The sequence below is a fragment of the Etheostoma cragini genome, chromosome 4 (genome assembly GCF_013103735.1).
Source record: "Etheostoma cragini isolate CJK2018 chromosome 4, CSU_Ecrag_1.0, whole genome shotgun sequence".
Lineage (NCBI taxonomy): Eukaryota > Metazoa > Chordata > Actinopteri > Perciformes > Percidae > Etheostoma > Etheostoma cragini.
In genome coordinates this window covers 30,559,128-30,569,469 of record NC_048410.1, presented here as the reverse complement: position 1 = coordinate 30,569,469, position 10,342 = coordinate 30,559,128, and the positions used below count along the sequence as shown (strand labels likewise).

Sequence of the window (10,342 nt, the reverse complement as noted above, 5' to 3'; positions counted from 1 at the left end):
CTTTATGTCAACGTGTGTGTGTGTGTGTGTGTGTGTGTGTGTGTGTGTGTGTGTGTGTCTGTGTGTGTGTGTGTGAGAAAGGCAGACAACTTGGATGAGGCAATTTCTTTGGTCATTACAGTAAGGGGCTTTTTACATTCAACGGTCTTAAAGTGTGTGTGTGTGCGTGTGTGTGTGTGACTTGAGTCCAGAGTTGCCATATTTGACCTGGCTGTCTTCCCATGGACATCGGGTCAGACAGTGAGACTTAAACTGTTGTAACTGACTGCTACGTTTGACCTCTTTAACGAGTTGTTTGTGACTGGCGAGTCCTCCGAATAGAGAAAACAAGAAGGATTTTGAGTGGACGTCATTTTAAACAGCCTTTTTAAAGTTTTCTGCTGCAGAGCTGGGGGGGGACAACGAAGAATATCGTCATTCAAATGACTTTACACTCAACCCACGTAGCCGAATCCTAAAAGGTGCAGTGAAATAGATGTTGCTCCGATCATCCTCCTCTTCTTCACCTGAGTGACTTCAGACAGTAGACACGACTCCCAAATGCTTCTTAGGGGGTTCTCATGGTAATCCAATCAGCACAGCTTGCTGCTTGCCTCCATTGTGTTGCCATGTTTACTTATAGGGCAACAAGGCACGTAATCAGAGTGACAGAGCATTGGATTGAAGAATGAGGCACAGCCTGTACAAGTGCCTGTATGCCTACAGTCATTATACAGTTCTGTATTCAAACAAATATATTGCACCTGAAGATCCTCTCAGTGCTGGCCTCGTGGATCTGGTACCTTCTACCTGTTCTCCACAGAGAGGAAAGTGAGAATCAGATGAAATTCTTGACCAGTCGTTGAAAGTATTTCATCACTACAGAGGTGAGTGCATCAGTCAGGGAGGCTGGCCTTGTTTTCTTGGACGCATTAATGATGGTCGACTTCTTAATGAATTATTAATGTGGGTGTGACAGAGTAAGACTGTCAATCATTGTGAATGCTGGCCCTAGTTGGTCAGTACACAGTTTAAGGACCCGCCCACAGATATCGGTGGCTCCTCCTGCTTTCTTGATGGTCACATGCACACAGAAAGAGAGATGGGTGCGAGAGGTGCACCCTCCCATCCTTGAAATGTAGTTTGGGTAAAGTTTGCTTCTGTTGTCTAAATTAAATTGACCACAGACTCTGTGAATCCATGTCATCATTGATGTCATCAGTGGTGCCGCTCTGATTGTTTTGGCCATTTCTTGACCCACGCGTCACTGGAGGCATCACATGTTCTGTTTCCGTACTTAGACCTCAGCAAGATGGCCGCGTGGTCGCTCTTCTTCTGCATTTGATTGGCGGTGACTTAAGATCAGGTGAGCAGGAAGGGGATAGTATTTTAGTAATATGATATGCTTCTGCCCTGATTTGATTCTTTCCTGATACATGGGCGCCGATTTGATTTATATTGTGATTTTCCTGATAGTGTTGAGTATTGGAATTTTCCGGTCCTTCTTACACAAAAACAAAAGCTGAATAATTCACTTCTAGAGACAATATATCATGAGACGTTTCTACAAACTAATTGTTTTCTAAGAATAGTGACTGTTTTGCTGGAAACAGATTAATAATAATAACTTTTTATTTAAAGGGGCCTTCCTCTACACTTAAGGACGCTGCACAGAGTATTCATATTCTAAAACAACAAAACAAATACTGAGATTAGATATAGTCGCTGTCGGCAGTACCATGCATAGAGAAATGTATTTAGGTGAATCAATGTGAAAATGGGATTCTTGGCAAAAGAATGGATTTTAACAAATCGTCGCAAAAGTACTAGTATTTTAATATTCCTACACCTTACACCAGTCCCTATTGACCCTAAACTGTGTTCCCAATTGCAATGACAAGTGAATTTGCTACAACCTTCTTCTCCATGGCAAAAGAAGCTGAGGCTCATGGGTGTTGCATTCAGCCATTTTCTGTACCAAACTAATGCACAGAACAGGGAATGAAAACCTTGAAATGGGAATTGACTGTGGGTGGGGGGGGGTGATACTTCCATAATTTCCTGAATATTTTAATTCCATGACGTTCCATTGAATGGCTGATGTTAAGTTAGCCTGTACACCGTTACTTAATATACAAGCAGATATAGGAACCCTAGCACAAGACCACTGCTCTAAAAGCTCCACACACTCATTACTAAGACCTGTCACTAAAGGCAAGTACTGACATGGTGTGTGTGTGTGTGTGCGATTTTCATGTGCCTTGCATGTGTGCACTGATCTATGCATACGGTATGCTTACATTTACTTGCATGAACACGTTGGTGAAGTATCCCAGCCAGTGAGCTGGTGTGTCACTGGGCTTCTACCTGCCCCAGCTTGGAGGAGCCCCTCTTAGAAACATTCACTCATACAGTATAGAAACCTTTTTGCATGCAGGTACTGCATGATCCAAACTATCCAAAAAAGCCTTGTGGCAGTCTATTTGACAATAGTACCCACCTGCGTCACCTGCTGTGTGTGTCCTAATATGTAACAGGGGAGCTGCAGAAAGTTGTGCTGTAGTAATCCAAGCAGTGTGTTCCAACTAACAAAGGGCCCTTGTCTGTACACAAAAGGCAGGATGTAGTTTGGATGGAAGTGTATGTGAGAACCTGTGTGTGTACACAACACTGTGTGTGATGGGCAAAATGAGGTGGCCAAAAGCAAAAGAAGTTGGGGAAATTGTGGAAGAAGCAGGCAAATGGATAAGGAGCAGAGAGAAAGTGAGATTCTTTTAAAGGAAAGACAGGAGAAAAGGCGCTGGTGGTGGTGTTGGTATAGGGGGGTTAATAGAGGCTGAAATACACTAAACACTCAATACTATAGGGACACAAGCATCATGGTGATTATTAGTTTCCCATCATGCACTGGGAAAAGGGAAGGTGGTCTTTATTAGTTATAAACAATCATGTTTCAGTTTTTTTTCTGATTACTTAATTCTTTTTTGTTCAGGAAAAAAAAAACAATGTAAACACAACATTCACTAACAGTTACAAACAACACGCTGGGACACAGGAATGCGTCCCAGGGCCACAACATCACAGAGGAAAAATGGGAGGGAGGGAGACCTAACAACACCTGCAGAAACAGACACACAAACAGACACACACACACACAGACATAAGACAAGGGACCGATCACACAAGCAAATAGAAGAAAAGGCTACAGCATGGCATTCAAGGACTCAACAATGTTGTGCCAAGGGTCCAAAGTCTTCCCCAGGACTCCTCCCACACGAGCCGCCGAGAGTTCCATGTACTTGACATCCAAAAAAGAAAGGATCCGTCAACAAACAGATAAATCATGAGGTGGTTTCCAACGGGTTGCAATTATCCTCTTAGCAGCTGTAAGTCCAGCAAACACAACACATGTTTGTGTTATGGTGCAGGAAGGAGGACCCAAATGCAGAGTGGAAGGGAACATCAACCAAGGCTTTATTGACACAGTCGAAAAACACAAGGAGCAAAGGGCGGAGTTGAAAAAACACTCCACAGCCAAATGCAGGCACTGGAGAAGGTGGGCAGCACACAGGGAAAAATGCGTGGGGAAAAACTCACAGGGAATGACAGGACTGCAGGCAGGATGACGAGGAACACAGGTAGGCAGGCGGGCAGATGAATAGGAAGGCGCGGCTAGTAAAACAAACAGGTAAGCACACGGGGAGACGGCAAGGCTGACAGCTCACAGGATGACGGCAAACAGGCAAACAAAACTGGAATGATCCAACAAGAGACAAAGGAAACACTGGGGTTAAATACTGGAGGTAATGAGGTAACGCGGAACAGGTGAGACATCAGGTGAGTCACATTAGGGCGGGGCTGGACAATCAGACAAACAAAGTAAAGCTAGACAAGACTAGACACAAGACAGGAAGCTGACTATCAAAATAACAGGAAGTAGAACAAACAGACACTTACCGGGAATCACAAGACAGAGAACCACACAGGACCGGGGAAAACCAAGAAACAAACGACAAGGAAGCAAGACGGGAACAATTACCCCCATAAAGAACCCCAACCCATCACAGTTTGAGCTTTATAAAGCTGGAAGACTGACAGGTCATTCATAATCAAAATATTAACAGTAACAGGCACAGTAACATTAATCAAGGTGGACATCTTGGATGCAATATTGTTCCAGAACTGACCACAGGACAGTACTCCCAGAACATACGAAGATATGTACCTTGAGCTTTAATTGAGCAGAAAGTGTTTAAATGGCTATTAATTATTTTTCACGAGGGTGTGAGATGTCCAATGAAATTGTAGTGAATCTGCTGATGGTCTGGAATGTGTAGTACTTCTGGAATGTTAGACCATGCATCATGCCAGTCAAGAACGAGGTCTGGGCAGTCACAGATCCTCTCAATAGGAAGGGCAGAGTGGCCAAACATCACCAAGAACTGATAAAGTCTGGATACCATACCACAGATTTTAGGTTGGACAGTAAATTACTTCTGAATAGGATGGATGGGCAAAGTCCTCTGCCAGGGGACACCGTAAACCTTGAGTGCTGATCTTAACTGAAGGTAAAAGAAAAAAGAGGAATGTGGCAGACTGAACGTATTCTGTAAGTCAGAAAAAGATAACAAACCAACCCCACCAAAAATGTCCTTTAGAAAATGAACTCCCCTTTTTTCCTATTGAGGAATTGTTGTTTGCTGTATTATTGAATAAAGAAACAACATTGGCAAAGAGAAGGTCATGGAGTGACCACGGTTCTGTCAGAGTTCTCTCTAAGGTACGCCAGCAGACAGACACATTTGGGTTAAACCAGGTGAGGAGGGGCTTCAACACGAAGGACCAGAAATAATGTTTATAGTTGGGAACTGAAAGGCCACCATCCTCTCTCCTTCTCTGTACAGTAGACATCTTGAGTCATGGCTGTTTGCCTTTTCCACATAAATTTAGATACTGTTGATTTTAATAGCCAGAAGGAGGGGAGAGAGGTAGCATAGAGCTCACAAAATGAGTCCGGCGTAAAACATTCATTTTAATCACCGAAATACGAGCTTGAATTGACATGAGGAGACCTATCCATTTTTCCATGTCATTCAAAACACTGTCCAGAGAAACAGAATAGTTATGTTTAATAATCTGGTTTAAGCAGGGGAAGACCTCAATGTCTAAATATTTAAACTGCTTAACAAATGAGGATGTCAGCAGAGATGAGTTGACTTGCAGGCAGAATCATTTGAATGAAGTTGATTTTAAAGCCTGACAAGCTTCTAAACTCCTGGATCGTGTCGTGTCAGATTTAATATTAATTTACAGCAAGCTGACAGATTTATAAACTGATAGGTTTCGATTTTAAATAATGACCTAGAATGATTCAACGTGGTGTGCTTTAGTGAACCATTCACTGAGCTTTTATATATTCATTTCTATACAATTCTAAATGTTATAACTGTCCAGTACAATGGAGTTTTGTGTTAAAAGGTAACTAGGACCATATGCTCCTACTTTGTGTGTGTGTGTGTGTGTGTGTGTGTGTGTCTAAGCGACTGATGGGAACTACCATCACTGACATTAGTCCAGTGTTAAGAAGATCTCTGCAGTCGGCAGCAGAGAAACAAGCTAACGTGGAAGTTAGCTTGTATTTACCTCCACCAATGTGCTCTTTTGCCACTGACAGACTCATGGAAAGTATTTATTTTCATTTTATGTATAGTTGGTGAAGGGGGATGAGGGTAAGTGTGTGTGTGAGTATGTGTACCTGGGTAATGTAAATATGTGTAGTCTTAAATTCTATTGTTACTGTAAGTCTTACTTACTGTTGTTAGAAAATGATAAGTAACATTGTGGGGCAAAAAATGATAGTTACCCTTTAATTAGCCTGTTTCTTTTTGACTAGCAATGGGTTATAGTAGGTGTTTTGGGTTATTATAATGCTTTTATTGGCAGCGTCTTCCTGTACAAACTGCTGTCAGATGTTATGTGAACTTATTCATGTCCATAACTGCAGCAGCATTACTTTTGCTCCTTGCTGTAAGCCTGTTGTATCTACACATGACCATTTTAACCACAGCTCCTTAAATTAAATCACAGGGAGCAATTGTTTCTATTCATCATCTTGTCAGGTCAGCAGAGCCTGGCCAGGGACAGTCACTTATAGAGTTCTGGGTTGCAGGGAAGACGCCTTGTAGTGTCTTTGCTGTGGCTCCAGCCAAGTAGCATATGCCTCACATGCTAACCCTGTTGTAATGCTTCACTTGTCCAAAATGAGTTACAAGCAAATGAGTTGTAGCATCAACATGTGAAGCATGACAGATAATTATGCTGTGGCGCTTGGTGGGAACATGGATGGCCTTTCTGGAGCGTTGGGTACATGTTGGGGAAAAACAGAGTTGAAACTAAATAGGCAAAATAGGACTTCTATCAAACACAGGTCCTCACCTCTGATTCTCTCCATATGTTCCTGTCTCGTCTAAAACATTGCTTCTCCTTTCAGGTTTTCCCGGTCAGACGAGCTGTCTCGTCATCGGCGTTCCCACTCAGGTGTCAAACCTTACCAGTGTCTAGTTTGTGAAAAGAGGTTTGCCCGCAGTGACCACCTGTCAAAACACATCAAAGTCCACAGATTTCCACGAAACAGTCGGACAGTTCGCTCAGCCAACTGACGCCCCGCTGGGATCCCTGGGAATGCTGGGATCACTATGATACAGATACAGGCCATGGAGGCATGGTGCAAGTATGCACTTATGGGGGTGTGCGCAAATCTTTGCACCACCATCATTGGTTCAGTTTGCATATGTGTAAGGAAATCTGTACAGTCTGTGATTGTTCTAATTTATTGTACAGGTAAACGGAGACAGTTCCCATCATGTCTGTAAGCAGCTGCTTTGGTACCCTGTACTCCTTACGTTTGTTCTTTCCTTCCTGTTGCCACAGCACAAGATAAGATGAGCTCATTTTCATTCAGGCATTCCTGGCTTCTACCAGGATCAAAACAACTGCCTTCCTAAAAACTGCCAGTGTCTTGGACATTTCTCATCTCATGCATTGTTGAGGACGTCAGAGGGAGTTACCTCGGATCCTCATAAGCTCCTAGAGTTACTGGTAGTTTCTCTTCCTGGGGTCCACAGAAGTTTCTCCTCTGGAGTTTTCTATGAGAGCTTTGTCCTAGTTTTTGCTGCCGGGCACCACAGTTTGATCGCAGATGAAGAGTACCTTTACTATTCAACTGGGCTTTGATCCACAGAAGGAGAAACCTCAAGACCAACTACCTTTGTAAGCCTGCTGGGACATGAGGAGAATGGAAGAGAAACCCAAGAGATCCAAAAGTAAAATGCAACTATTCTGGTCAGTGTTTAATGATCGTTGTTGTTTTATGAAGCTGGGTCATGTGTATTTACTTGCTGGTTTTGATATGTATCGCTGTTGCCTTACTGGACCTTGGAATCCTTGTTTGAGAGCCACATGGTTTGGGAAACCAGGCTTTTCAGTGATCATTATTTTAAAATGGTGTTACGTTTTTGTCAGCCTAGAATCTCTGTTCCTATGATTTTGTGTCTAAGTGACTGATGGGAACAAGCTACAATGTAAGTTAATAGGACAATCGTCCAGCATGTACTTAGCTTCACTAATGTGCTGTTTTGCCGTTGAAAGACTCAGATTAATATTTTAAGTGTCAACAACATTATGGAATGGATCCCTACAGAGATAAAAAACCTTATTGAGACCTTTCTGTTTAACCACGAACAGCTCTGAAGTTGCTAGCTCCAAACCCACCAGACTCCATTTTAAAAAGCAACACGTTTAGCGCGTAAAGAGGCAATTTAATTCCCCACAGAAATCTGTAAACTTTGTGCTAATTACAAACAAAACTACAGTTGTCGGAAAAGTGGAAAGACGACCCTAAACATCTTTTTACAGTTTTTTTTTTGTTTCTGTCGACTTTGAATGAAGTATATTTTACGTAGGGTTGCAAAGGGGCTGGAATATTCCGATAAAGTTTCGGAAACCATGGGAAGGTAATTTGGGGAATTATGGAAAAAAATCAGGATTATATTGCAAGATGGGTTTTTTCAACTACATTTAAGTTGCCTGTTATAGACTAACTGTATTATATGAGCAATATTAAAAATATCGAGTTCATTCCCATTAATTCCTGTTATTCCTGCAATTTTGAAAACCTAATTTTTGATACTAAAATGACTGATTATTTAAATGGAGTCTGGTGGGTTTAGCATACGCAATTTCCCATCAGTCACTTAGACACAAAAACACAAAAGGTGTCATAGTATGGTAGTCAGTGCATAGCCTCACAACTTACGTCTCAGTGTGCTAGTATTTTACTGACGACTTGACACAAAATCTGCCTCAACTCAGGTTTAGCTGTTACTGTAAAAACACGCTGATAGCCTTTGACCTCAGCTGGCACTTACGTTAGTTTGATGTGTCATCAATGGACACACTACACACACTGGTGCTGAACTACCAGGACGATGTGCTCCTGGGAAATGTAGTCTTTTGAGGCCATGACACACTTTGTAATTGCGGTCAAACATTGTCTGCTACACAATGCCGTCCATGTGTATCCGTGTATGTCAAGCGACAACACGCAGGGGTACACAACATAAAACATCATTCCTCTTATTCGATTTTTGAATTTTGAATGCTTGTGTGAACACAGGTTATTTTTATCGCATCCTATGAATGTCTGTAAATAAGTAGGACCACACAGAGACTATTCTGATGCCATATCCTAAAACCAATCAGTGGTTGTGAAGATTTCTAGTGAAAACCATAAATGTGTACATAACTTGACATTTCAGTACATATGAAGATATTCTATTTTTTTCCTCGTTCTATCCAAGATGCATTAAAAATAAAATTGAAAAGGAATTAACTCACTGACTCCCGTGGGTAGATCCCTCATCCAGCAGCCACTCTTTCACTGTTCTTGAGTTCGTCTATTATCCTCTCTTCTCCAGTGTGTAACACACAAAACTGCCTTACAGCTGTGGTCCCCTTGCCCACAGATACTATTTGAATTTTGGATCCCCTTCCAGGTTCTTTTGTTTCACCATTCTGTTATGTTCTATGTTTTTTATGCATGTAACATGACAGTTGTACTCCCCAGAGTATTACTAAATCCAAGGTTTTCTTTCTGAGGCTCATGCAGCCAAATAAACGAACTATATTGAAACCTGATTGTTGCAATCCGATTTCAACATTAGAGTAATAAGTCAGTCAGCCGGAGCACACTGATGTTCTTAGAAACAGCGTGAGGATATTATTTTTAATGGCCATCACTAATAAAGATCCAGAAATCTACCCAGAAAAAAAATGTGGCTCAGAACTCCAGAACTGAGAATCATCACATTTTCTATAGTATCAAAGTATTTTGTCTGAGAGAGCCTTACAGAAAACCTGCTCCAAAATATTCGTATAAACTAGGATTGCTTTTTAAATAAGTACTGCTGGTCCAAATTGTTTAAATTTGTATTTATTAATGTATTTCCCTAGTTCAAACAATGTTGGCTTCCACCTTTTAAAAACCACCACCACCTCTGTGACAGTAGAACCAGATAGAAGAATTGGATGTGGACTATTAAATATTAGATCTCTGTCCTCTAAAGCAGTACTAGTAAACAATCTGATATCAGACAATCAAATTATATGATCTATCATCAAATAATATAATGATAATCTATTCTGTCTTACTGAAACATGGCTGGGCCATGACAAATGTGTTAGTCTAAATGAAGCCACTCCTCCAAGTCAGAATAATACATTCCGAGAGGCTCAGGCCGAGGGGGGCGGGGGGGGAGTTGCAACCATCTTTTATTCAAGCTTCTTAATTAATCCTATACTAAATTATAAACTCATTTTAAAACCATTGTAGAAAACATTACAGCCGATGATATTTGTTGTAGGTTCTACACTACATGCCTATCTGATAGTGCTATTGCTGAAATTAAGGAAGATATTCCAACAGCATTTCCTTTCTCCTTGACATACCAGAGGACCTTTCTGTTAACTTTAGTCCCTCCCAAATTGATAGGGACATCAAGAAAATGATTGTCAGGAACGGGTGACAGAAGTCAGGCGCTGACTGGAGTGGGTGGTAAAGAATCTTATTTCATTTATTAGGTCTGAAGATGGCTGGGCTGGCAGTGGGGGTACTGGGTCTGAAGATTGCTGGGCTGGCAGTTGGGGTGCTGGGTCTGAAGAAGGCTGGGCTGGCAGAAGGGGTGCTCTGTCTGAAGATGGGTGGGCTGGCAGAAGGGTCGCTGGGTCCGAAGATGGCTGGGCTGGCAGAAGGGGTGCTGGGTCTGAAGATGGCTGGGCTGGCAGAAGGGGTACTGGGTCTGAAGAT

General features: G+C 41.9%; 1 protein-coding gene and 1 long non-coding RNA gene across 2 annotated transcripts in view; both read left to right on the top strand.

Annotated features, from left to right (window-relative positions):
• The window catches only part of LOC117943909 (Krueppel-like factor 15), a 10,311-nt gene extending 2,783 nt beyond the window's left edge, over positions 1 to 7,528 (top strand). The window contains exon 2 of the mRNA XM_034870341.1: positions 6,470 to 7,528. Within this exon, the coding sequence (XP_034726232.1) occupies positions 6,470 to 6,638 (169 nt within the window). The 3' untranslated portion in view covers positions 6,639 to 7,528. The remainder of the gene's footprint in view (positions 1 to 6,469) is intronic.
• A 2,174-nt stretch (positions 7,529 to 9,702) lies between these two features.
• LOC117943910 overlaps positions 9,703 to 10,342 on the top strand; it is an 8,783-nt gene continuing 8,143 nt past the window's right edge. The window contains exon 1 of the long non-coding RNA XR_004656457.1: positions 9,703 to 9,715. This is a non-coding gene — a long non-coding RNA (uncharacterized LOC117943910). The remainder of the gene's footprint in view (positions 9,716 to 10,342) is intronic.